Source organism: Symphalangus syndactylus, chromosome 14 (assembly GCF_028878055.3).
Source record: "Symphalangus syndactylus isolate Jambi chromosome 14, NHGRI_mSymSyn1-v2.1_pri, whole genome shotgun sequence".
NCBI lineage: Eukaryota > Metazoa > Chordata > Mammalia > Primates > Hylobatidae > Symphalangus > Symphalangus syndactylus.
The window spans coordinates 15,435,045-15,456,855 of NC_072436.2; the positions used below are offsets into that span (position 1 = coordinate 15,435,045).

At 64.2% G+C, this 21,811-nt stretch overlaps 1 protein-coding gene across 6 annotated transcripts in view; it reads left to right on the top strand.

The window, feature by feature from the left end:
- Nucleotides 1-21,811, top strand: part of BAHCC1 (BAH domain and coiled-coil containing 1) — a 64,883-nt gene that overhangs the window by 20,852 nt on the left and 22,220 nt on the right. For 5 of the 6 annotated variants that reach the window (XR_010115548.1, XM_055241430.2, XM_055241425.2 and 2 more), the window contains 3 exons: nucleotides 7,023-7,202; nucleotides 16,601-16,723; nucleotides 19,984-21,717. Coding sequence is in view for 5 of the 6 variants with exons in the window: in XM_055241430.2 (XP_055097405.1) it covers nucleotides 7,023-7,202; nucleotides 16,601-16,723; nucleotides 19,984-21,717 (2,037 nt within the window). In the remaining variant the exon portion in view is untranslated. Of the gene's footprint in view, nucleotides 1-7,022; nucleotides 7,203-13,169; nucleotides 13,549-15,428; nucleotides 16,119-16,600; nucleotides 16,724-19,983; nucleotides 21,718-21,811 lie in introns of those variants that run through there. The other variant, XM_055241429.2, reaches the window with a different exon arrangement.

The following is a 21,811-nucleotide window of genomic DNA, read 5'->3' on the forward strand; positions in this document are numbered from 1 at the left end:
GTGTGTGCAAGTGTGAGGTGCACCCCACATCTTCTCGAGTCTGGACCACGAGTGATTGCAGCCGGGGTGGGGGAAGCATCACTGGGTTGTATCTGGGGGTTGAGCCTGCAAACACCTGCACACTCAGCGTGCACCTGCCTGTCTCCCAGCCACATCTGCACACTGGGGTGGCATGTGGCTGGGCCTCTAGCCCCTGCCACAGCAGCTTCTGGTCTCCTGGTGCAGGCGGTGGTCCCAGAGTGGCCTCTCACCCCAGGCAGGGCCTGGTCTCTCCACCCCGTCCCTCATTCCTCTTTCTGGGCAGCCAAATGGTCAGATGGCTACACCCCTGCCTCCAAGCAGGCTGCACCTCCCCTCTGCATCCACACAGGAACCTGTGCAGGGCGGCTTCCTCCCCCGACTTTCCCGGAATGAGGAATGTGGGGCAGGGCCAGCAGGGGGGCTGCCCCTCCTTCCTGCCTCCCCTCCCCTCCTGCACAGCTCCCTGGGGAGCCTGGCTCGTGGGAAGGGTGCTTGGGACCGCCCATCACTCCATTCCCAGCCACTCCTGGTGTCCCCCGCCTGGGCGGGCCCTGTGGGGGGCGGGGAAGGTGTGGAGCGGAAGCCAGTGCCGAGGGAAGAGGGGAGCCTGAGCGGGTGTGGGTCGGGGGTGGGAGCTGGCGCAGGCGGCGGGTGCAGCCGCCAGACTCGGAGCCGGGGAGGCCCATGCCAGCAGCCCGGCAGCTGGGCTTCCGGAAGCAGCGGGAGCCGGGAGCCTGGGAAGGGCCTCGCTGCTTCTCTGGAGCTGCCGCCATCTCAGCGAGGTTTTTTTTTTTTTTTTTTTTTTTTTTTTTACAACCCATTTCACAGTTTCCAGAAAAAGAGGATGCTGTCTCGGTGGCTCACTTAACTCAAAACAAATGCTCGCTCTGCCGGCTCCATGCCTGCCTCTCCCGGCTCCCAGGCACTGCCGTCCTCTTGTTCCGTCTGCCTTCAGTCTGGTGCCACAGGGCAGAGCAGGGTCAGCCTGGCAGGAGAGTGGGGTGGGGCACAGTAGGCACCTGGCCATCTGATTGCCCAGGCCCAACCTCTGGTGTGTGGGTCCTTGGGACCCTGGATGGGGGCTGCTGGCACAGCTGCTGGACCGACTCTTACAGAGGGAGTGGCTCTCCAGGGAGTCCTGGGCTCCAGGGCCCCAGCATGCTATGTACCCCTGGGGCTTCCCAGCATGTGTTGCCCTTCTTGGCCATCCATGGCAGGGAGCCTGGCAGACAGGTTGGCAGGAGGCAGGCTAGCTCCCATCGGCTGTCCTGGCCACTTAGGGCCACCTCTGCTGTAAGCCCACGTGGCCAGCTCTCACCTACTGTGTGCCGGCCTCCCCACACAGCAGCCCTGGGCCGGGGCCGGGCTCAGTGGGCATCGAGACTCCAGCCCAGCTGTTGTGCAGCTGTTCCCCAGTCCTCCCGCTGCTGGGCCGCCCAGGGACAGCAGGTCCAGGCACAGCCTGCCTCCCTGTTTAGTTGGCTGGACCTTGGGCGCTGGGTCAGACTGGCCTCCCAGGGATGGGGCTGTGCCCGAGGACCTAAGCCACCTGGGGGTGGCCACAGCCCTCCTGGTGTTGCTGTCTCCCGACACCGTTTCCTCAGCTAGCCGGGCGCCCGAGCCAGGCCTCTACAGCATCTTGGGCAGAGCTGAGGTGGCCCTGGAGCTGGGGCCAGAGCCCTGTCTGGATCTAGAGCTGCAAACCCGGCCTGGGCCGGCTGGGCAGTGGGGGCAGCCAGCTGGAGGCCAGTGTGCAGTCCTCGGTGGCCCCGCTGACGTCGCGTCCCGCTTACTGGTCCCTTCCCCAGGAACATCCTAAACTCGTGCTACATTCCTGTGATGAGAGCTGATGGGAAGCCTGGCAGAGCGGCCCCAGGCAGGCTCTGTGTGGGGCCAGGGTGCCCTGACCATGCACGCGGGTGGGGACAGGCCGTGTTCAGCCCGCAGTGGAGCACTTAGGGCTATGGGCCTGGACCAGCAACTTAGACTCGGTCACGCTCCATCTCTTACCAGCCCCATGGCGGGCCCACGACCGACCTTGGGAGCATGGTGGCACTAGGTCACATGAGTGTGAAGCCGCAGGTAGGGGAGGTACCACTGCAGGCGGTGCCAGGATGGGGCACTTGGCCTGAGGAGGCCTAGGTCAAGACCCCCTCCCTGGCCCCCAGCTGCCTCCGCCTGGACTGGTAACCACAGCACTTGGTAGACAGGGACTTTGCCAAGAGGAAAGAGCCCTCAGCCCAGTTCCCGGCTGGCCGTGGCCCACGCGGTCTGGCCCTGGCCGGAGCCCAGTCTACACTCGGCTCCCAGGCAGCTGAGGCACAGGCTCTGTCTGGGGTTGGCCACTGGTCGGCAGGTGGGGGTTGGGGAGGTGGCAGCCTGGTCTGCCCGTGGCTCTGCTGGCCAGTCACGGTGCCATCTCCAAACACCTGGAGGTGGGGGTGACAGTAGAGGCACGATGCTCTGTCCTGGGGTTTCCCGGGTTCCTCAGGAGCTGAGTGGGATAGGGAAGGCCTCAGGTGGCCGGCAGTCCCGTCCCCCACACTCGCAGGGGTCGCCACAGTAGTGACCACCTGGCAGGGCCTGCAGAATCTGCTTCCAAGTTTCAAGCCAAGGCCAGGACTCGGGGAGAAATCCACGCCTTTAGAGTAAGCATCTGAGAGCCCCCAGCCATGTGCAGGGCCCGTGCTCACGGGGCAAGGGGGATGCCAGACAGAGGCTCTTCCCCTGTCTGGTCCTGTCTCCGAGGTGCTGGCCTGCTGAGCAGCCAGTGAGAAGTCCTGGCAGCAGCTGCCACCTGAGCCAGGATTTCCAGAAGCAAGAGGCCACCCCAGTCCCTTGGGGGGGATGGTAGGGTCTCTCATGGTAGGCTCAGTACGCAGGATGCCTGGGCACAGAATTGGGGTGCAGCATGCAACCCCGTGTGATACTGGAGAAGTGTATTTGCAGCTATGCCCAGAAGTGGTCCCGGAACGCTCATGCGAGGGCCTCAGGGCTGGGGTCTCAGGTGACTCCGCTTCCTCTCGTGATTTTTTTTTTTCTTGGAGGCGGAGTCGCACTTTATCATCCAGGCTGGAGGGCAGTGGAACAATCTCTGCTCACTGCAACCCCTGCCTCCCAGATTCAAGCAATTCTCCCACCTCAGCCTCCTAAATAGCTGGGATTACAGGTGCGCACCACCGTGCCCGGATAATTTCTGTATTTTTAGTAGAGACAGGGTTTCACCATGTTGGCCAGGATGGTCTTGAACTCCTGACCTCAAGTGATCCACCACCTTGGCCTCCCAAAGTGCTGGGGTTACAGGCATGAGCCACCATGTCTGGCCTCTGTTGTGCTTTATTACCTGAGCTCATTATGGTGAAAATACAAAGACATGATGTTTGTATGACAAGGAGACAGCAATCCAGCTGGCCTGTTTCCAGAATGAAAGGGAAAAAGAAGTGAAAGAGATCCCCAGATCAGCGGCCCTGCCTGACTCTGGGCACAGACAGCACTTTGGGGCCCCCAGCTTGGTGAGGCTGGTCAGGTGCAGGGAGGGGCTAGGCTGGAGCCCGCATCCCCTTCCCTCTCATTCCCCAGACTGGTGCCGGGGACCCTTCCTTAGTGGGCTCAGATAAGGCAGCACAGCAGGGCCCCCCGAGTCCAGAGACAGGCTGGTTGCCCACTGAGGGCCCCGTGGGACACCAGGGTGTGTCCCGCCCCCGCCTGACGTGGTGTGGGAGAGCTCAAGGTACGGGGTTCTCAGGCCAGGATCCTGGAGAAATCCCTTCTCCAGACCCAACTTTTGGACTTAGTTGCTTCCCACCATCCCGGGGAGGAAAAGGCGGGAGGGACTTCCCCAGGAGGGTGTGGGGGTGGGAAGGCCTGGGGGACTTGAGGCGGGCCTGGGCGAGGCAGCGGCAAGCTTCCAACTCCAAGGGGAGCCCACACTCACCCCACAGGCATGCCCCAGTGTCCCCAAGCAGGGGAAGCCAGCACTTCCCTTCCCAACCCAGAGTCCCCTCCCTGGCCGCCAGGCCTGTGGTCTGGCCCCGGCCCATGGCAGTCCCAGCCCTGTGGTCCGGGAAGCCCCTGGCTCGCGGGCACCTTCGCCCCCTGCCCTGGGCTTGGGCCTGGCCCTGCTCCACAGTCCCTTGGGCCGGCTCTTCCTCTCCACCCACCCACGCGCCGCAGAGGCCAGCTCACAGCCCACGTCCCCCACTAGCACTCACAGACCCCTCCTCTGCTGCCATGACCGGGAGAGGCCCCTTGAGTCCACGTGGCCGCTTTCACACACGAGAGGGGAAGGGGCCTTGGGGGCCCTGGGCTGGGAACTGGCTCAGCACAGTAGGAACCTGCCAGGGCCCTGCAGGGCAGCCCCCGCCGCCCCCCTTGCCCCGCCGCCTCTGCTGAGTCACCTCGTGTCTGGGAAGTTCCCAGGGCCAAGCCAGGCTGGATGAGGCATCAGAAATTCACAAATTCCCCCTGCCTCCAGGGCAGGGGAAAGGCTGTCTTGACTCACCTCGGGCTGGGCCCCTGCAGACCCCACTATCCCCACGCTCAGCCTCATACCCCTTTGCCCAAGGGGGCAGTGCCCCCGCCCCAGGTTCCTGGAATGGTCCGAGGCCAGGCTTGCTGCCCATGGGATGGAGATGCCAGGGTGCCTGGCTGGAGTGGGGGCCGCTCAGTGACAGCCTCAGACCACCCATGGAGCAGCAGGGCCACCGTGTGCAGAAATGTGTGTGTGCTGTGTCCTCCGTGTGCAGGAGCCGGTAGTCATGGCAACCCTGGGAGGCTCCCTCGGGCTGGCCTTGGCCACTGGACTTGGGCAGAGGGGGGCACAGCTGAGGGGCCACAGGCAAGCATGCAGGCGGGCCGATGGTCCGGGAGAGCTGGGCTGGGCGAGGCCTGGGGCCCTGGGGGCTCACCGTTTCCCACACTCAGGCTGCCAGGAGAAGTGCGGTGTATCCTGGCGGTGCCCAGGAAGGAGCCTCTCGCTGCCTCCACCTGACCCAGAGGTGAGCGCCATCCGCAGCTCTGTGCCAGCCCAGTCGGGGCCCAGCCCTAGGAACCCTGAAGGGATTTTAGAAGCAGATCCGTCCTCAGCGCCGCCCTTCCTTCCTCTGTCCCCCGCCCTCGGTCTTCCCCCTGGCTCAGTTTCTCCCTCTGCTCACCTGAGACAGGGCCACTCCTGTCTGACAAGTCAGTTTATTGGGCCTGGGTAGAGGGATGAGGACCCCACTTGGGAGAGAGAACAGCTCCTCCCAGTGCTGCCTGGAGGGGCCGAGACTGTGGGGCCCGTGGAGCTGACACAGGGCCTATGGCTGGGGCCCCGCTGACCCTGGTGCCTCGTGTATCACCTTGACCTTTTTGGCAAGTTCGCCAGTGTCTAAGAGGCCTTGGAGCTGCCTTCCTCTTGGAGCTGCTCTCTCTGTGAAGAGGAGGCCCATCCACAGGCCCCGAAAGTTGATTTGGCGCAGTACCCAGCACCTGGGTGGTAGTGGTGGTGACAGTGATGGTGGTGAGTGATGTGGTTATTGATGGTGATTGGCTATTGTTGGTAATATGGCTATTGTGGTTGGTGATGTGGTTGGTGATGGTGGTGGTGTTGTGGTTGTTGAATGTGGTTGGTAATGGTGGTGGATGATGTGGTTGGTGGTAATGGTAGTGGTAATGTGGTTGGGGGCATGGTGGTGGAGGTGATGTGGTTGGTGATGATGATGTGGTTGGTGTTGTGTGGTGGTGGTGATGGTGATGTGGTTGGGAGCATGGTGATTGAGGTGATGTGGTTGGTGATGATGTGGTTGGTAATGGGTGATGTGGTTGGTGGTGGGTGATGTTGGTGCTGTGATTGGGGGGTGATGGTGGAGGTGATGTGGTTGGTAGTAACGTGGTTTGTGATGATAGTGCTGGGTGATGTGGTTGGTGATGATGGTGGTGGTGATGTGGCTGGGGGGTGGTGGTAGGTGATGTGGTCGATGTGGTGATGTGGTTGGGAGCATGGTGATTGAGGTGATATGGTTGGTGATGATGTGGTTGGTAATGGGTGATGTGGTTGGTGGTGGGTGATGTTGGTGCTGTGATTGGGGGGTGGTGGTGGAGGTGATGTGGTTGGTAGTAACGTGGTTTGTGGTGGTAGTGCTGGGTGATGTGGTTGGTGATGATATGGTTGGTGGTGGGTGATGTGGTGATGTGGGTGGTGGTGATGGTGGTAGGTGATGTGGTTGGTAGTGATGGTGATGGGTGATGTGGTTGGTGGTGATGATGGTGATGTGGTTGGTGGGTGATGTGGTTGGTGATGATGGTAGTGATAGTGGTAGGTGATGTGGTTGGTGGTGGTGGTCGGTGATATGGTTGGTAGTGATGGTGATGGGTGATGTGGTTGGGGGAGATGGTGGTGATGATGTGGTTGGTGGGCGATGTGGTTGGTGAAGATGTGGTTGGTGGTGATAGTGGTGGGTGATGTGGTTGGTGATAGTGGTGGGTGATGTGGTTGGTAGTAATGTGGATGGTGGTGATAGTGGTGGGTGATGTGGTTGGTGAAGATGTGCTTGGTGGTGGTGGTGGTGGTGGTGGTGGGTGATGTGGTTGTTGGTGGTGGTGGTGGGTGATGTGGTTGGTAGTAATGTGGTTGGTGGTGATGGTGGTGGGTGATGTGGTTCATGGTGATGGTAGTGGTAATGTGGTTGGGGGGTGATAGTGGTGGGTGATGTGGCTGGTGGTGGTGGTGGTGGTGATGTGGTTGTGACAAAGATGACGTTCTTGGGTTTGCAACAGCAGGAGGGTGTCAGTACTAGGACACCTGAGGCACCAAAAGACTCAGGACTCTGAGTGTGGCAGTCAAAGGCCTATGTGGGTAGCCTTTCCCGTCATCGGTTTCTTGGATATTGAAAGACAAAGGCTCCAGGGGAGATTGGGGCCTGAGAGTCCACTGTGGAGAAGGGCTGTGGTGTTGCCCCAGCCCTGCCTCAGGCCATACCCTGGGAGCTGCCCCCAGACTCACTCTTGCCCTGTGTCCACAGCCAGCAGCCGCCTGATGGGAAGTTCTCCGGCCTCCTCTTTCATGGGCAGTTTCCTCACCAGCAGCCTGGGCTCGGCAGCCTCCACACACCCCAGCGGCCCCAGCTCCTCCCCACCTGAGCAGCCCTACCGTGGCTCCCACCCCGCCACCTCCCAGATCTGGTTCTCCCACTCCCACGAAGGTAAGTTGGTGGACTGGGCTCCCAGCGATGCCCTGGTGGCCAAGAGACTGACCCTGGTGCCGGGGTCAGGGGCAGGTGAGGGGCTCCCACCGTGGCAGTGGGAACCAGGCCGGTGGACGTTGACAAGCAAGCTCAGGTGAGGCTGCCTCCCTGCCGAGGAAGCCCCGGGGGAAGTGGTGATTGGTTGGAAACAAGGGCGGCCTGTTCGGCAGTGGTCCTGGCCAGATGTGTGCTCCAGATGGGCAGCAAGGGGAAACGGGGGGGCCAGGAGGGGCTCTGGGGAGCTGAGAAAATGTGGAGCACAGCTGGGCCGGCCGGGCTGTGCTCACCCTCACAGTGGCCGTGCCCCACCTCCCCAGACACTAAGAGGCGGGCTCCAGATGTGCCAGCTGGGAGGGGGGGCGGGGCGGGGAGAGCTGTCAGCACACACGGGCTGCCACCCAGGGGCCTGGCCCGGGACAAAGAGTTCCTCCCAGGCCACCTGCCTCGCCGTGGGACACAGTCCTAGGCACACAGTAGGTGCCTCACGAATATTGGCTACTCTCAGGCTGCCTGGCCAGCAGGAGACCCCTGGAGGTGCCCCCCCCAGCCTTTCCCTGGCAGGGCACCCCTGCCCGGATCCCCGTGCTTGCTCAGACCCCTTGCCCTGCAGCCTAGGAGGCGGCCCTGGGCCCCCATGTCCTTGGGCCCACAGTTGCTGGTATTCCCTCGGCCACCCCAACCCTATAGCGTGGGAAGGGTTAAGCTCCCCCCGCCCCCCGCGGCTGGCATGCAGAGGTAATTGCAGTTGGCAGCGGGCACACAGGGCTCTCCGCTCCTGGCACCCAGCACTGCCGTAACTCAATGACTGCTGAGCGGCGGGCGTCGTGTTTACAGAGCACCGCGGACCCACACACCACGCCATCGCCCCGTTCCAGGCAGGGAGATTAGCACCCGGCACTGCTGGAAGCAGAGAAACCTCTCTTTGTGCAACAAGAAAGGGGCTGTTTTCCAAACAGAACAGGTGATGAGTGAGGGACAGTTGCTGAAATAATCTGGGCTTTCGGCTCAGGGTGCACATGTTGGGCAGCAAGAAGGAGCGGCCTCTTCCTGGGTGCAGGGGGGCCCGCTACCCTGGGACGCGGTGGGCAGCATGGAGTCATCGGTCCAGACTCTCCTGCCCAGACTCCCCTGCCACTTCCTCCTGCCCATGCACTACCAGCGGCCTCCTGGAGGGGAGACCAGGCTGGCCACGGCTCCTGGGCTGGCTGTGGGGGCTCTGCCTTCCTGGCTCATATCCCCCACCCCGCCTCAGCCTTTTGTGTCTGTGGGCAAACGCCCCGGTCAGCCGCAGCATCTGGCTCCCAGGATGTCTGTGGGAAGGAGGAGGGTGGCCTGGCATGGGGGCAGCAGGAAGGGGAGGCCTGCGGCAGCCGTGGTGAACCCCCCACAACAGACGCAACGGCCGCTGCCTGGTCCCGGCCCAGCCACAGGTGCACAGATCCACCTAGGACCACTGACTTGGTTTCCCCTCCTGGCAGTGGTGGCCCCTAGTCAGGGCCCAGAAGTGGCACCAGCCCATCCCCAATGCTTTCTGCGCCAGGAGAGGGCTCCTACCCCGCTCCCTCCGCCCACCCTGGGGGACCCCAGCAGCAAGGAGGGCCGTTTGTGGGTAGCACCACCTGCCTTGGAGCCCCCGTCCTGCCTCTCTGGGGGCTGCTCAGAGGGTGGGTGTGTGGTGGCCCGCAGGCAGACAGCACCCCCAACGGCCTCTAGACACTCACTTCCCCTTGTGCCAACGGCTGCCTGGGCGGAGCTGCCCACATCCCACCCCGGGGACCCCCACCACTTCTCAGCCCCTCACATGGGGCCCGGCATCGGTGGGTTCCGTCTGCTCCCGAGCCCTTGGGAGTCCCCCTGGCTGGGTGGGAGGCCAATGTTCTGCCACAAGTGTCGATATGAGCCCGTGGCATCTGGGCTTCTGAGCCCCTTCTGTCTGCGTCCCAGGGAAGTAGCTCCTCCAGGCGGGGGTAGCCTGTGCAGGAGGAGAGGACAGTGCCCACAGCGGCCCTGGCTGTGTCACACCGAGGAGGTTCACCTGTCCACCCTGCTGGGCACCTGGCACCCTGGCTGGGCGAGATGCATCTCCCGCTGTCTGTGTCAGGTGGGGGCGGGCACGTGTGCGGGACAGTGGGCTGGGTGGACCAGCACAGGTGGAGGCAGGACAAGGGGGCGCGGGGCGTGGCCTCTGATCCACCCACCTGGGCCCCAGAATGCAGTTCCCACCCAGGGCTGAGGATGGGTGTGGGTGCCCCCGGAGGGTGGCAGAGCCTCCAAGGCCACAACCTGTGAGGCCCATGCTCCGGCTTGCTGTCCCCTGCTCTGCCTTCAGTTCAGTTGTCCCACCTCCCGGGATCCCCTCCCCTCCCTGCAGGGGTTCCCTGCCACGCAGCCGTGCTCCCCGACAGACCACATGGAGCTGCCGCGCTGTGAGCTGAGAGGCAGAGGCCAGGGCGGGCGGGCCAGGGTGAGAGGCTGGCTGGCTGCCCGGGCAGCATGCCTGGCTGCTAGTTTGACAGGGTGCCAGCTGGCTCCCCGTGCGCTGGGCCTGTTTCTCTGCCATGTGTGTTCATGGGGGAAGGGGAGCGAGGTGGGCGGGGGGCACGCGACTCGGCCGGAGATTGGGGGCCAGCAGGCACAGCGGGCTGCCTGGGCGGTCGGCCTTGCCCACGTTTCCTTCTAGTGGCCCAGGATGGGCAGGAGGCAGGTGCCCAGCCAAGCCAGTTTGCCACCCCCTCCCCAGCCCAGGGCTTTCTTTGAGGGTAGGTAGGCCAGGGTGGGGCAGGCCAGCAGGAACCCAGGTTGGGGTAGCCCCAGGAACCCCCCATGCTAGGCGGGGCCTCCTTTCTCCCCATCTGCAGGGCAGCCCCTCGAGCAGGCCAGGGCTTCCTGCTTCCCCGGGGGAGCAGCTGGGGGTGCAGCAGAGGCAGCCTGGAGCTGGAGGAGCCGCCCGGAACATCTGGCCTGGGCAGAGCCTGTCTGTTCAGCTCCTCCCGGCCTGCAGCTCACCCGAGGCTCGGGCTCCTGCCAGCGCTGGGCCTCCCTGGGGCTTGGGGTGGGGGTGGGCGGCGGAACTGGCCAGGGGCAGAGGTGAGCTCCTGCCGTGCAGCCTGTCCTGGGTGGATGAGGATGAGAGCAGGGTGGGGGCACGCACAGCTGGCCCTATTGTCAGCAGGCCTGGTCCCCTCCCTCCCCACTGCGCCCCCCAGCTGCCTGGCCAGGACCACCCACAGGGCCAATGAAAGAGGATTCTGTTCCTGGGGGGCTCAGCTGGGAAGGGGTGGGGGCAGGGGCTGCTGAGCTGCCCACTGAGGCCACTGGTGGTCTCTTGTGCCACCTGGGGGGTGCCACGGGGGTGGCAGGCACACACACATGCACTGGCTCTTCGCCTGGCCAGCCTCTTGGTCAGAACCGCGCCCCACCAGCGGCCACTTCTCACTGGGCCTGGCCAGCTCCCGGGGGTCCGGGGCTACGCATGCCGAGCACTCCCTGCCAACGGAGCCCCGAAGCTTCCTGCATCCTGCCAGCTGCCCCTCTGTCCCCTTCATCCCCTCTGAGGTCTCAGGACTCGCTGGTGCTGCTGGGAGTGAGCAGGAGCTGGGACCACATCTGTTTGAGGGACAGAGGTCCCACCAGCACCCACCCACCCCAAGTGCCCTCAGAGGTACTGGGGCCCCAGCCCCATCCTTCCTGTGATGCCTGCCTGGGACCCGCCACTTCCTCCCAGACCCCTTCAGCTTCTCCTTCCTCTCCCAGCCTCGGTTTCCTCAGTGGCTAAAACAGCCTCTTGATCTGTCTCCCACAGGCCCGCTGACCACCCCAGCACTGACGTTTCTACCTGGGCTCACTCCAGGACCCCCACATCTATATGCGGGGGGTGGCCCTTGCCCTGCCCAGACCTGCTGTCCCCTCCCATGTGCGAGGGAGAATTGGGCCAGTGGTGACAAGCTGGCTCCCCTGGGATGCGAGGGACAGCGTGGGGGTCCCGGTGTGGGGGTGGAGGGGACAGCGTGGGGTCCTGGCGTGGGGGTGGAGGGGACAGCGTGGGGGTCCCGGCGTGGGGGTGGAGGGGACAGCGTGGGGGTCCTGGCGTGGGGGTGGAGGGGACAGCGTGGGGGTCCCGGCGTGGGGGTGGAGGGGCTCTGCTGGGCCGGCTACCTCCCGGCAGCTTCTCTCAGCCAGAGGGCGGCTGCCCCATCCAGGCCTATGATCCCCCCTCCTGAGGCGTCCTATGGCTTTCTGGAGCCAGCCCTCCCATACCCTCGGCCCCTCACCGTGGCCTGCCCTGGCCTGCACCCTGCCAGGGTCCCAGCCTCCTGTCCCCACTGGAGTCTGCCCTCAGGCCCTGGCAGTTCCCAACCCCCAACCCACTGAGACTTTATGAGCCTCATGTTCACGGCCTGGCTGAGTGCTGCCAGTCACTGTTGAGGGCAGGGGTTTCATCCCATGGCCATGGTGACCAGCACCCAGGTCCACGCCTGGCAGAAGGCTGGTATGGAGGTGGCTAGGGGAGACACAGACCTGGGGAAGCCAGGATAGGGACATCCCAGGTGGCAGAACCTGAGCCCCAGGGAGGTTGGGGAGAGGGCCACCCCTGGTTTGGATAAAGGGCCTGGTCCCTGCAGCTGCAGGGATCCCAGGGCCAGCCCTGGCTTGAGGTTGGGCAGGATGACGGCACTTCTGTCATGAGTCTGGCCCTGGGATGGCACCTGCCTCCCCCTGGCAATGCTGCACAGCACAGTGGCGTTTGCGCCCATTTTACAGGTGAGGAAACTGAGGGTGAGGATTATGTGTGACTGAGAGCCTGTTCCCTCATCCCCTCCCTGCCCTCTGACCTGCCGTGCTTTGGAGTGGGTGTCCCCTCTGCCCCGCAAGCTCCTGCTCTCCAGGAGCCAGGGACTTCGGCTAGAGGCTGCTCTGGGACCCAGGAGGCTGCACCCCAGACCCTGCGCACACCCAGGCACCGCAGGACAGGGCGGGACTGTGGCAGATGTGGCATGGGCCCCTGCCATGTGCAGGGCAGGTGGGCAGGGCAGGGGTCTTCCCAGACCCAGAGCTGCCTTAGCCTCGAGTTCACATGCCCAGCCTCGGTTTCTCTATCTGCCACACCAATGAGAACAGCTGTCCAGACCCCATGTGATATAGGCACAGAGAGCAACTTCCCTCCCGTGTCCTGCGGCAGCTGTCCACTGCTGGGGCCAGTGGCCTTGGTCACTGGGGATGGGGTGCAACCTTCCTAGGCTGACATCCCTGGACCTGACCGATGGTGCAGCTGCCCTGGCAGGTGCACCATCTATTGTGTGCCTGCGTGTGGGGCTGGCTGGTGGTATGCCTGTGGCCCCGGTACAATGTCCTGCGTGTCAAGGATGCTGCCTGGGGAACATGAGGAAGGTCCTGGTGGACAGGCAGGAGGGAGTTCCCTGGTAGCCAGAGCTGATGTCCAGGATGCTAGTGAAGGCTTTGGGGATTGTGCGGTTGCTTCTAGCTCCACGTTCTGAGAATTGTCCATTGCCTCCTGTGGCTTGAGGACGGCCCCAGCCTCGGACCCACCCTCCCTCCCATCGCCGGGCCCACCCTCCGACCCACCCTCCCTCCCATCGCCAGGCCCACCCTCCGACCCACCCTCCCTCCCATCGCCGGGCCCACCCTCCGACCCACCCTCCCTCCCATCGCCGGGCCCACCCTCCCTCCCATCGCCGGGCCCACCCTCCCTCCCATCGCCGGGCCCACCCTCCCTCCCATCGCCGGGCCCACCCTCCCCTCCAGCCCCAGACCCAACCCCAACCTCTGCCCCCAGCCCCAGACTCACCCTCCCGGGCCCACCCACCCCCTGAGCCCCAGACCCACCCTCCCTCCCATCCCTGGGCCCCCCTCCCTCCCCCAACCCCGGGCCCACCCTCCCTCCCCCATCCCCGGCCCCACCCTCCCTCCCCCATCCCCAGGAAAGCTGCGCTCCTCCCAGTGGGGTTGGTGCCTGGATCCTGGGCAGGCTGCCCACTGCGTTCGTTCTAGAGGCTCCCATGGGAACCTGGCACCTGCTCCTGCTCTTAGCCACCTTGCTCAGCCTGGGAACAGATGGAGCTGGCCCGGCCCGCCCCTGAGGCAGCTGTGGGTCACCACTTGGGCCAGTTCCCTGCAGGCCTGTGGATGGGGAAGAGGCTGAGCTTCCGAAGCCTCAGGGGGCCCCAAGGATTGGGCACTCCAGCTCCAAGAAGGAATCTCCTGCCATGCCTCCCACCAACCACTCATGTCCCGGGAGCTGCACTTTGAAACACAGCCTGCACGCCCGGGGGTCTGCCCACCTGGGGTGAGGGGCCTGTGTGTGGGAGCAGGGGTGTATGGCAGAGAGCAGACAGGACTCGGGAAGGGGCCGCTGCAAGGCTGTAGGCCCTTCCGGCCCTAGAGTGGGAGTGGGAACTGCCCACAGCTGCGGTCACTGCTGAGGCCCCTCATGTGCCCAGGGCAGGTGTTATCAGTCTACCGAGGTCCCTCCTGTGCCCAGGGCAGGCTTCATCAGTCCACCGAGGCCCCCGTGTGCCCAGGGCAGGTGTCATCAGTCCACCGAGGCCCCCATGTGCCCAGGGCAGGTGTCATCAGTCCACCGAGGCCCCTGTGTGCCCAGGGCAGGCGTCTTCAGTCCACCAAGGTCCCTCCTGTGCCCAGGGCAGGTGTCATCAGTCCACCGAGGTCCCTCCTGTGCCCAGAGTAGGCGTCATCAGTCCACCGAGGCCCCCGTGTGCCCAGGGCAGGTGTCATCAGTCTGTGTGTCCCCGGTCCGGCCACAGCAGCCCTGTCTTCCCCCACTCCTCAGTGGCAGCCCCTTCCAGGATGCCTGTGTGTCCCCGGGCCAGCCGCAGCAGCCCTGCCTTCTGGCCTCAGAACAGCTGCTCTGATTCATAAAAATCATTTTTTAGTTTTCTTTCTCAGTTTTGAGAGTACGATCTTATTGGGAAAAATAAAGGGGCTTTCTGCCGCTGGGCTGGGAGGACCTTTTCCCTTCCTCTCTCTGCCCCCTGCCCAAAGATGACCCCACCCTGCCGACTGGGCCTCTCTGGCACCCAGCCCCTCCCTCTCTGCTCCCCGCCCCTCCATCCCATCTCTCCACTCCCTCCTCCTCCCCTGGCTCCCTAACTTCCCCTCTGGGGCCTCAGAGGTGGGGACCTGAGCAGGCAAGGATGGGAGCACCAGCCAGGCCTTTGGTCTTAGGGCCCTGGCCAATGCTGCCCTGCTCCCCAGCCCAGGGGCCACCAGCCAAGGCCCAGCAGCTGAGGGACATGCATAGCTGCCCACCCTCAGCTGCCTCCAGAGGGGACTGGCGGGAAGGAGCCCACTCCTCCGCCAGCTGAGTGCCTGCTCCCCCCGGAGAGCGGATGGGCTGGAGGCCTGGACCTCCGGAGGGGGACAGGGGCTCCATGCCTGGGAAACGGTGTCTGGGAAGGAGGAATTTACAGACTTCTGTTTACCAAAATGAGGCCTCGTAAAACATTTAACAGCAGCCAATTAAAGGGGGACAGCTGTGGAGGTTTAACCAGTGCCCCCCAAGCCCTGCCCCTTGCCCCGTCACTCCCCTACCCCCGCCCCAGGTCGCTCCCACCCCGTCCCCCTCAGCTTTGGTCGAATCTTCCAGGATTGGAGTTTAATCTGGTAAACAGCTGCTCCAGATGCAGCTCCCACACAGACCAGGCCGGTCGGCCAGGCTTGAGCCTCAGCCCCCTGTCCTCAGCTGGAGGGCAGCTGCAGGGCCGCACCAGGGCCAGGGCGCCTTCCCCAGGTTCCCAGACTTGGCCTGGGATGTGCGGCCTCACAGGGAGATGGGACTTCACCCTGTCAAGCAGGCCTCCGTGTCTCAGGACTTCCCAAGGCCTTTCCTGTGCTCACGCCCTGCACAAGACTCCAGATGGGATGTGTGTGGGGTGCGTTCTTGGAGCTGGTGACCCAGAGCTTGGGTTTCCTGGAGCATCTCCCGGGGTTCAAGCTCCAGAGATTTCTCTGGGATCCACTGAGCCAGAGAGGATCGAACAGTGCCTGCCACTGCTGGGGGACCCACTGGGATTGGGGTGTGGGGTGCCCCAGTTGGACTAGGGGGCCTGTTCAGGGAAGATTCAGAGCAGGAGTTTTAGAGGGTGAGGGCCCCCCATCCTGCCCCGCCCAGTTGCATTCCTTCTGGTTCATTCTGGCAGCTGGCAGGTTGAAGCTGTGGGTTGCTGCCTCAAATGTCTTCTCCTCAGGCCTACAAAAGGCTGCCGGACCCCCAACCACAGCCAGCCGCTCGGCGCTCACGTTCAGGCAGCTGCTATGGCGGGCCGGCTGGCACTGGCACCACCGGCACTGCACGCAGGGCTGGGGCTGGGCGGGTCTGAGTCCGAGAGCTCTGCCCGTGGCCCGGGGTCCTGCTGGGGAACCAGAAGCCACACTCCTTGTGGCTGGTGTCCCTGGTGTCCAGCAGACATGTTCTCTGCAGCCCCTGGGCTGGGTTCTGGTGCCTGCAGGCCTCCCAGGCCATGCTCAGCCCTGTCCTGACCTGCCGGCTGTGCTTCATCCCTTGGGTGGGGGCAAGTGTGCCCCACACAGCCAGAGCTGTCCCAAGGCCCAGGCCCAGCCGCGTGGGTAGCTGGGTGTGGCTGGCTTTCCTGTGCTGGGCAGGGGCAGGCCTCTCAGAAATGTGGCTGCCTTGAGGGACAGACAGACCCCTTAGCCTACAGAGGGGCCTGTCTGGCATGACTCAGAGTCACCGCCTGGGGTTTTGGGGCTGGGGCCTGTGCAAGGAACTCTTTGCCCCCGTCCCTTCCCCACCCTGTGCAGATTTCAGAGCTGGAAGAGGCCTGGCCGTGGTGGGAACTCGGCGTCGGATGGACACACCTGTGACCTCCAGCCAGGGTCAGGGGAGGCTGGCCACACCCCAGCAGCACTGGCCCCTGGCCTGGGCTGTCCATTGGGCCCTGGGGCCTGCCTTGGGGAGGCCAAGTCCGGGCCTGGTTCTCCTTTGGCCAGGGCCTTGGCGCAGAGTCTGTCCACCGTGCCACCTTCTCCCACAAAACCTCCCCAGAGTCCCTTTTGTTGCCCAGCCTGGGAGCTTCCGCGATCCCGAGTGCTGCTGGGAGGGAACAGAGGCCTCCTCGTCCGTCCTCCCCTCTCCCCAGCCCATCAGCAATTCAATTTGTGCCGCACCGGAGGGATGGCATTAGTCGAGTCAGAGTTAATATGATGTATTGATGGGTTGATTTCCCCCCGGCGGCTGCGTGCTGGGCTCTGCGGGACATCGCTCCTGGGCTGCCTGCCGGCTTCTTGCCTCCCTGGGGTCAGGGCGAGTGCGGGCCAGGGGGCTGGGAGTTGCCTCTGCAACTGGGTCTCTTCTCTAGCTCCGGGGTACCCCAGATTTTCGGGGAGTCTGGCATCCACCTTCCTACCCGTGAGCCACTTGGATCACCATGGAAACAGCAACGTTCTCTATGGGCAGCACCGTTTCTATGGAACCCAAAAAGGCAAGTGCAGCGTGGGGCCGGCGTGGGGAGCAGGCAGCTGGAGGTGGGGAGGGGGCGAAGGAGCTTCTGGGGCACAAGGGAAAGGCCAGCCTAGGTGAGCCCTCCCACCAGGTGTCATCGAGGCCAGGGCGGGGGCTAGAGGAGAGGGTGGGCCTGCCCCTCAGGATTTAAACCCAGGGGCCCAGGACCACCCCCAGGCGCAGGTTCAGTTCCCAGGTCACGCTATCTCAAGACCTCTCAGCGCTCAGGTGGGAGCAGCTGAGCTGGTGCCCACCTTCCTCATCACCCCAGCCCCACCAGCTTCCTCAGGACCTGGCCTTGCCCTGCAGCCCCCAGCAGCCCGGGGATCGTGGGGTCGCTTAGGAGGAGGATGCATCCTGTGGGGGCTGCAGGAAGCCCACACTTCCTGGCTTACACACTTGGCGGCCTGGGCTAGACCTGGGCTGCACGAGGCCCAGCCCCCTAACCCCGTGAGGGGCTGCTCACCCCATTGGCAGCAGGCATCCCCGCAGAAGGGATGCGGAGTTTGTCTTTGCTGAGAAGTCAGAGCCGGTGGGGCCTTGGGGAAGAGGAAGCTCAGGCCCAGCAGAGCCGAGTCCTGGTGCCAGCGAGTCCCCTCGGGGTACCCGAGAGGGCCTGGCTGGAGATGGGGTGGGTGTGGGTCCTCCTTACCTCCAAGTTGGGTTTCCTCTGGTAGGGTGACATCTCATTTGCATTTTAAAAAGTTCTCTTTGGGGTGACACCAGGAGGCTGGAGCAGGAAGCCATCGGTTAGTTACCGGCTTCCAGTGAGAAGCGATACAGGTGTGGGGCCCCACAGGAGCCAGCATTGGTGATATCTGGGAGGGAGATTGGGGGCAGGGAGGGATAGAGCGGTCTAGGTGACCCCCAGTTTCTGGCCTGGGCTATGGGAGGGTGCACCTGGGGAGCAGCAGTTGGACATTGGGGTGAGTTCTGCTTCAGTGCAGAGGGGCTGGGGCGTCTCCCCAAGGGGATCCAAGAGGTGTCTGGACACACGGGGTGTGGTCAGTGCAGACGGGTGGACTGGGAGGTTGTCCCGACTATGGAGAGGGATGCCCAGGCTTCGGGGGATGAGAAGGGACGTGGGGACAGATGGTTTCCGCACAGCCCCTGGGAGCCCTGGCGTTTCGGGCTGGAGCTCAGGGTGGGGGCAGAGGAGAGGCCCAGAAAGCCCCCCGCAGGGCCTGGGAGGCGGACCAGACACCCTGCAGGGAATGGAGGGAGGGGACCCCAGTGAGCCTGTGCTCATGAGTGGCCATGATGACCCCAACTCTGAGTGTGAGCTGGGGGGTGGGGACCTGAGGCCAGTCTGCCCGCCCTCTCTTGGCTGCCCCTCAGCCCCTTCTCCCCACCTCATACTCACTCCAGGACCTCTGTGTGGCCTGCACTTCCGCGCCTGCAGGAGCCCGAGATTTGCTAAGGCTCAGGAGGGCCTTGGTCTTGCCCACGCCAGCCAGCTGCAGGGCAGCAGGCATGGGGGCCAGGAACTCACCACCAGCCCCACCCAGGGGATTCAGCTCTCACCCAGGACAGGCACCCAAACCCATCTCCTCACCCCACACCCCAGCTCCTGCGGCTGGAGGCTGAGGGGCTCTGCTGCCCAGAGGACAGCCCCGCAGGCCCCGTTCCCCCAGACCCGTGTCAGCCCCAGCGCGTGCAGTTATTTTGACAGTGTTTGTCAGGGGCGGGCAGGTGGCTGGTCCCAGCCCCAGAAACCCAACCCCTCCACCAGCACAGGGGACTCCCTCTGGGCAGTGGGCCGGCCAGGCCTCTCGGCTTTCACAATATTGTGGTGGAGCTGTGTCCAAGAACAGTATTTGGTTTTGGAAATGGAGCTAATTAGGTTTCGCTGGGGCTAGCCCCTTCCCGCTCCCCTTCCCCCTTGTTTCTAATTAGCAGGAAATTGACAAGGAATTTACATGCCTAAGGACAATTTTACAAGTTCCAAATGTTTCTTTTGTTTCCCCCCTTGTCAGCTCCCTCTGCTCTTGGCACCACCCTGCTGCCCACCCACCCAGCCGGGTGTGGAGAGGGACAGCCCCCCCCCCAGGGTCCCCAGAGGCGGTGGCCTGGCCCCCTCTGTGGGGCGATGGGTAACCCCAGGGCAGCCTGCAGTGTGGAGAGCTCGGGGCAGACCCTAGCCAGGAAGGGAGGGCCCAGACCGAGGGCCCAGGCTGGGCAACCATTTCAGGGACCCCAGACACTCACCACCCACCAGGCAGGGTGAGCACAGCTGCTGCTCTCTGCCCCTGGAGCCACTGGCCTTTCTCCATTTCAACACATTACCCTAGCCCCACCAGCCTGAGACACCCAGATGAGAGGCCAAGGGGCTGGGAGCTCCCAGGGTTGTCCAGCAGGTGGGTGAGCCCCTCCTCCACGACCCGCCCGTCCTTCCTCGCCTCTCCTCCGGGGGCGCCAGGAGCTGTGCCTGCCACCTGTCCCTGGTTTCCAACGTCCTGGTGCCTGTTTGTAAAGACCCAGCAGGGATGCTCTGTAACACTCACTGCCTGCCCCACATCCCCCAAAAATCCCCACTGACACTGGCCCAGGTGGGGGAAGAGACTGGCCTCGGGTTTGCATCTCCCATCTCTGAGGTGTGGGGAGCTGAACATGGGGGCAGAGGGTGAGTGTTTCACGGGGACAGAGCTTCAGTTCGGGGAGGTGAGAGGTTCTGGCCATGGGTGCTCGTGACGGCTGCACGGCAGGGGGAGTGTGCCCAGTGCCCCTGAACTGTGCACCAAAAATGGGAAATTCTATGTTACCCATATTTCACTACAATTTTATAAAAACAAAAGCAAAAACCAGCCCGGCGCTGTGGCTCACACCTGTAATCCCAGCACTTTGGGAGGCTGAGGTGGGCGGATCAGGAGGTCAGGAGATCGAGACCATCCTGGCCAACATGGTGAAACCCTGTCTCTACTAAAAATACAAAAAATTAGCTGGGCCTGGTGGCGGGCGCCTGTAGTCCCAGCTACTCAGGAGGCTGAGACAGGAGAATGGCGTGAACCCGGGAGGTGGAGCTTGCAGTGAGCCGAGATCACGCCACCGCACTCCAGCCTGGGTGACAGAGGACAGCGCGAGACTCCGTCTTAAAAAAAAAAAGCAAAAACCTTCCCTAGGCTGTAACCTGGAGTTAGTGCCAGCAGGTGTCCGGGAGGCACCCGGAGCACCTGTGTCAGGGAGTCTTCCTCCAGCCTTGCCCCTAAGGCCTCCCATCGACCTTGGCTCTTTCCCACACAGATAACTTCTACCTGCGCAACCTGCCGCCCCAGCCCACGCTGCTGCCAGCCAACCACAACTTCCCTAGCGTGGCCCGGGCGGCCCCTGCCCCCCCCATGGGCTCCTGCAGCCGGGATCGAGACCGGGGTGAGGCTGGCTCCCTGCAGAAGGGCCCCAAGGACTTCGACCGCTTCCTCGTGGGCAAAGAGCTGGGCAGAGAGAAGGCGGGCAAGGCCGCTGAGGGCAAGGAGCGGCCGGCGGCAGAGGAGGACGGTGGCAAGGAGCGGCACAAGCTGGTGCTGCCCGTGCCAGCCGACGGGCACTGCAGGGAGGGCGGCCCTGCACCCCGAGGGGCCTGTGAGGGCCGCCCCAAGCACCTCACCTCCTGCCTCCTCAACACCAAGGTGCTCAACGGCGAGATGGGCAGGGCTGCGCTAGCCAGCTGTGCAGGGGGCATGCTGGGACGGCCTGGCGCGGGGGTGGCGACCTCCGGGCGCTGTGCAAAGGAGGCAGCAGGCCCCCCGGAGCCCGGGCCGGCCTTCAGCGAGTGCCTGGAGCGGCGGCAGATGCTACATCACACCGCATCCTACGCCGGGCCACCCCCGCCCCTCAGCACGGCTGCCGGCTCCTTCCCCTGCCTGCAGCTGCACGGGGGCCCTGACGGGCTCTGCCCGCTGCAGGACAAAGCCCCCCGGGACCTAAAGGCCAGCGGGCCCACCTTCGTGCCTTCTGTGGGACACCTGGCCGACAAGGGCCGCCCCTTCCAGGCCGCCGAGGCCTGTGCCGTGGCAGGGGAGGGCAAGGACCGGCACCTGGAGGGAACCGTGGCCCCCGACCACGCTGCACCCTATGGAGTTTCCTATGCCCACCTGAAGGCCGAGGGCAAGGGCGAGCGGCGGCCTGGGGGCTTTGAGGCGGCCCTCAACCCCCGGCTAAAGGGCCTGGACTATCTCAGCAGCGCAGGCCCCGAGGCCTCCTTCCCCGGACTCCCTAAAAGCGGTCTGGACAAAAGCGGCTACTTCGAGTTGCCCACCTCTTCACAGGACTGTGCCCGGCCTGGTCACCAGGACCCGCTGGGCGGGAAGGTCCCCCAGGCCTGCTGCACTTTAGATAAGACTGTTGTCAAGGAAGCCCCGACCGGCCCCCCGGGGGCACAGAAGGTGGCCCGCATCAGGCACCAGCAGCACTTGGTGGCCGCCGAGGTGGAACAGGGGGGCATTGGGGCTGAGGCCAAGCGCAAGTCCCTGGAGCTGGCATCCCTGGGCTACAGCGGGCCCCACCTGCCCCCATGGGGTGTCCAGGCAGGCCAGGGCACCACCATGGCCATCAGCGAGGAGCGCAAGGCTGGCGCCTACCTGGACCCCTTTGGCAGTGGCCTGCAGCAGGCGGCCCTTCTGCCCCAGGAACTGCCTGCACCGCCGGACGAGGTCTCGGCCATGAAGAACTTGCTCAAGTACAGCAGCCAGGCCCTGGTGGTGGGCCAGAAGGCACCCTTGGTGGGCCTGAGTGGCCTCAAGGCCAGCTGCGTCCAGCAGGAAGCAAAGTTCCTGTCCTCTAAGGGCCCAGGCCAGTCGGAGAGGCCGGACTGTGCCCGCAGCAGGGAGCACGACACCACGCACAGCGACGGGGAGGTGCGGCAGCCCCCTGTGGGCATTGCCGTGGCCTTGGCCCGGCAGAAGGACACGGCTAGCCGGTGTGAGGCAGCCTACAGCACCAACACTGCGCGGCAGGGCCGGGCCGCCCCCGCCTTCAAAGGTACAGGCCCTGCACAGAGAGGGAGGCAGGCCCGGCCAGTCTAGGGGGCCCAGCTGGCCCTGCCCTGCACCCCCGCTCCCCAGCTCCCACACCT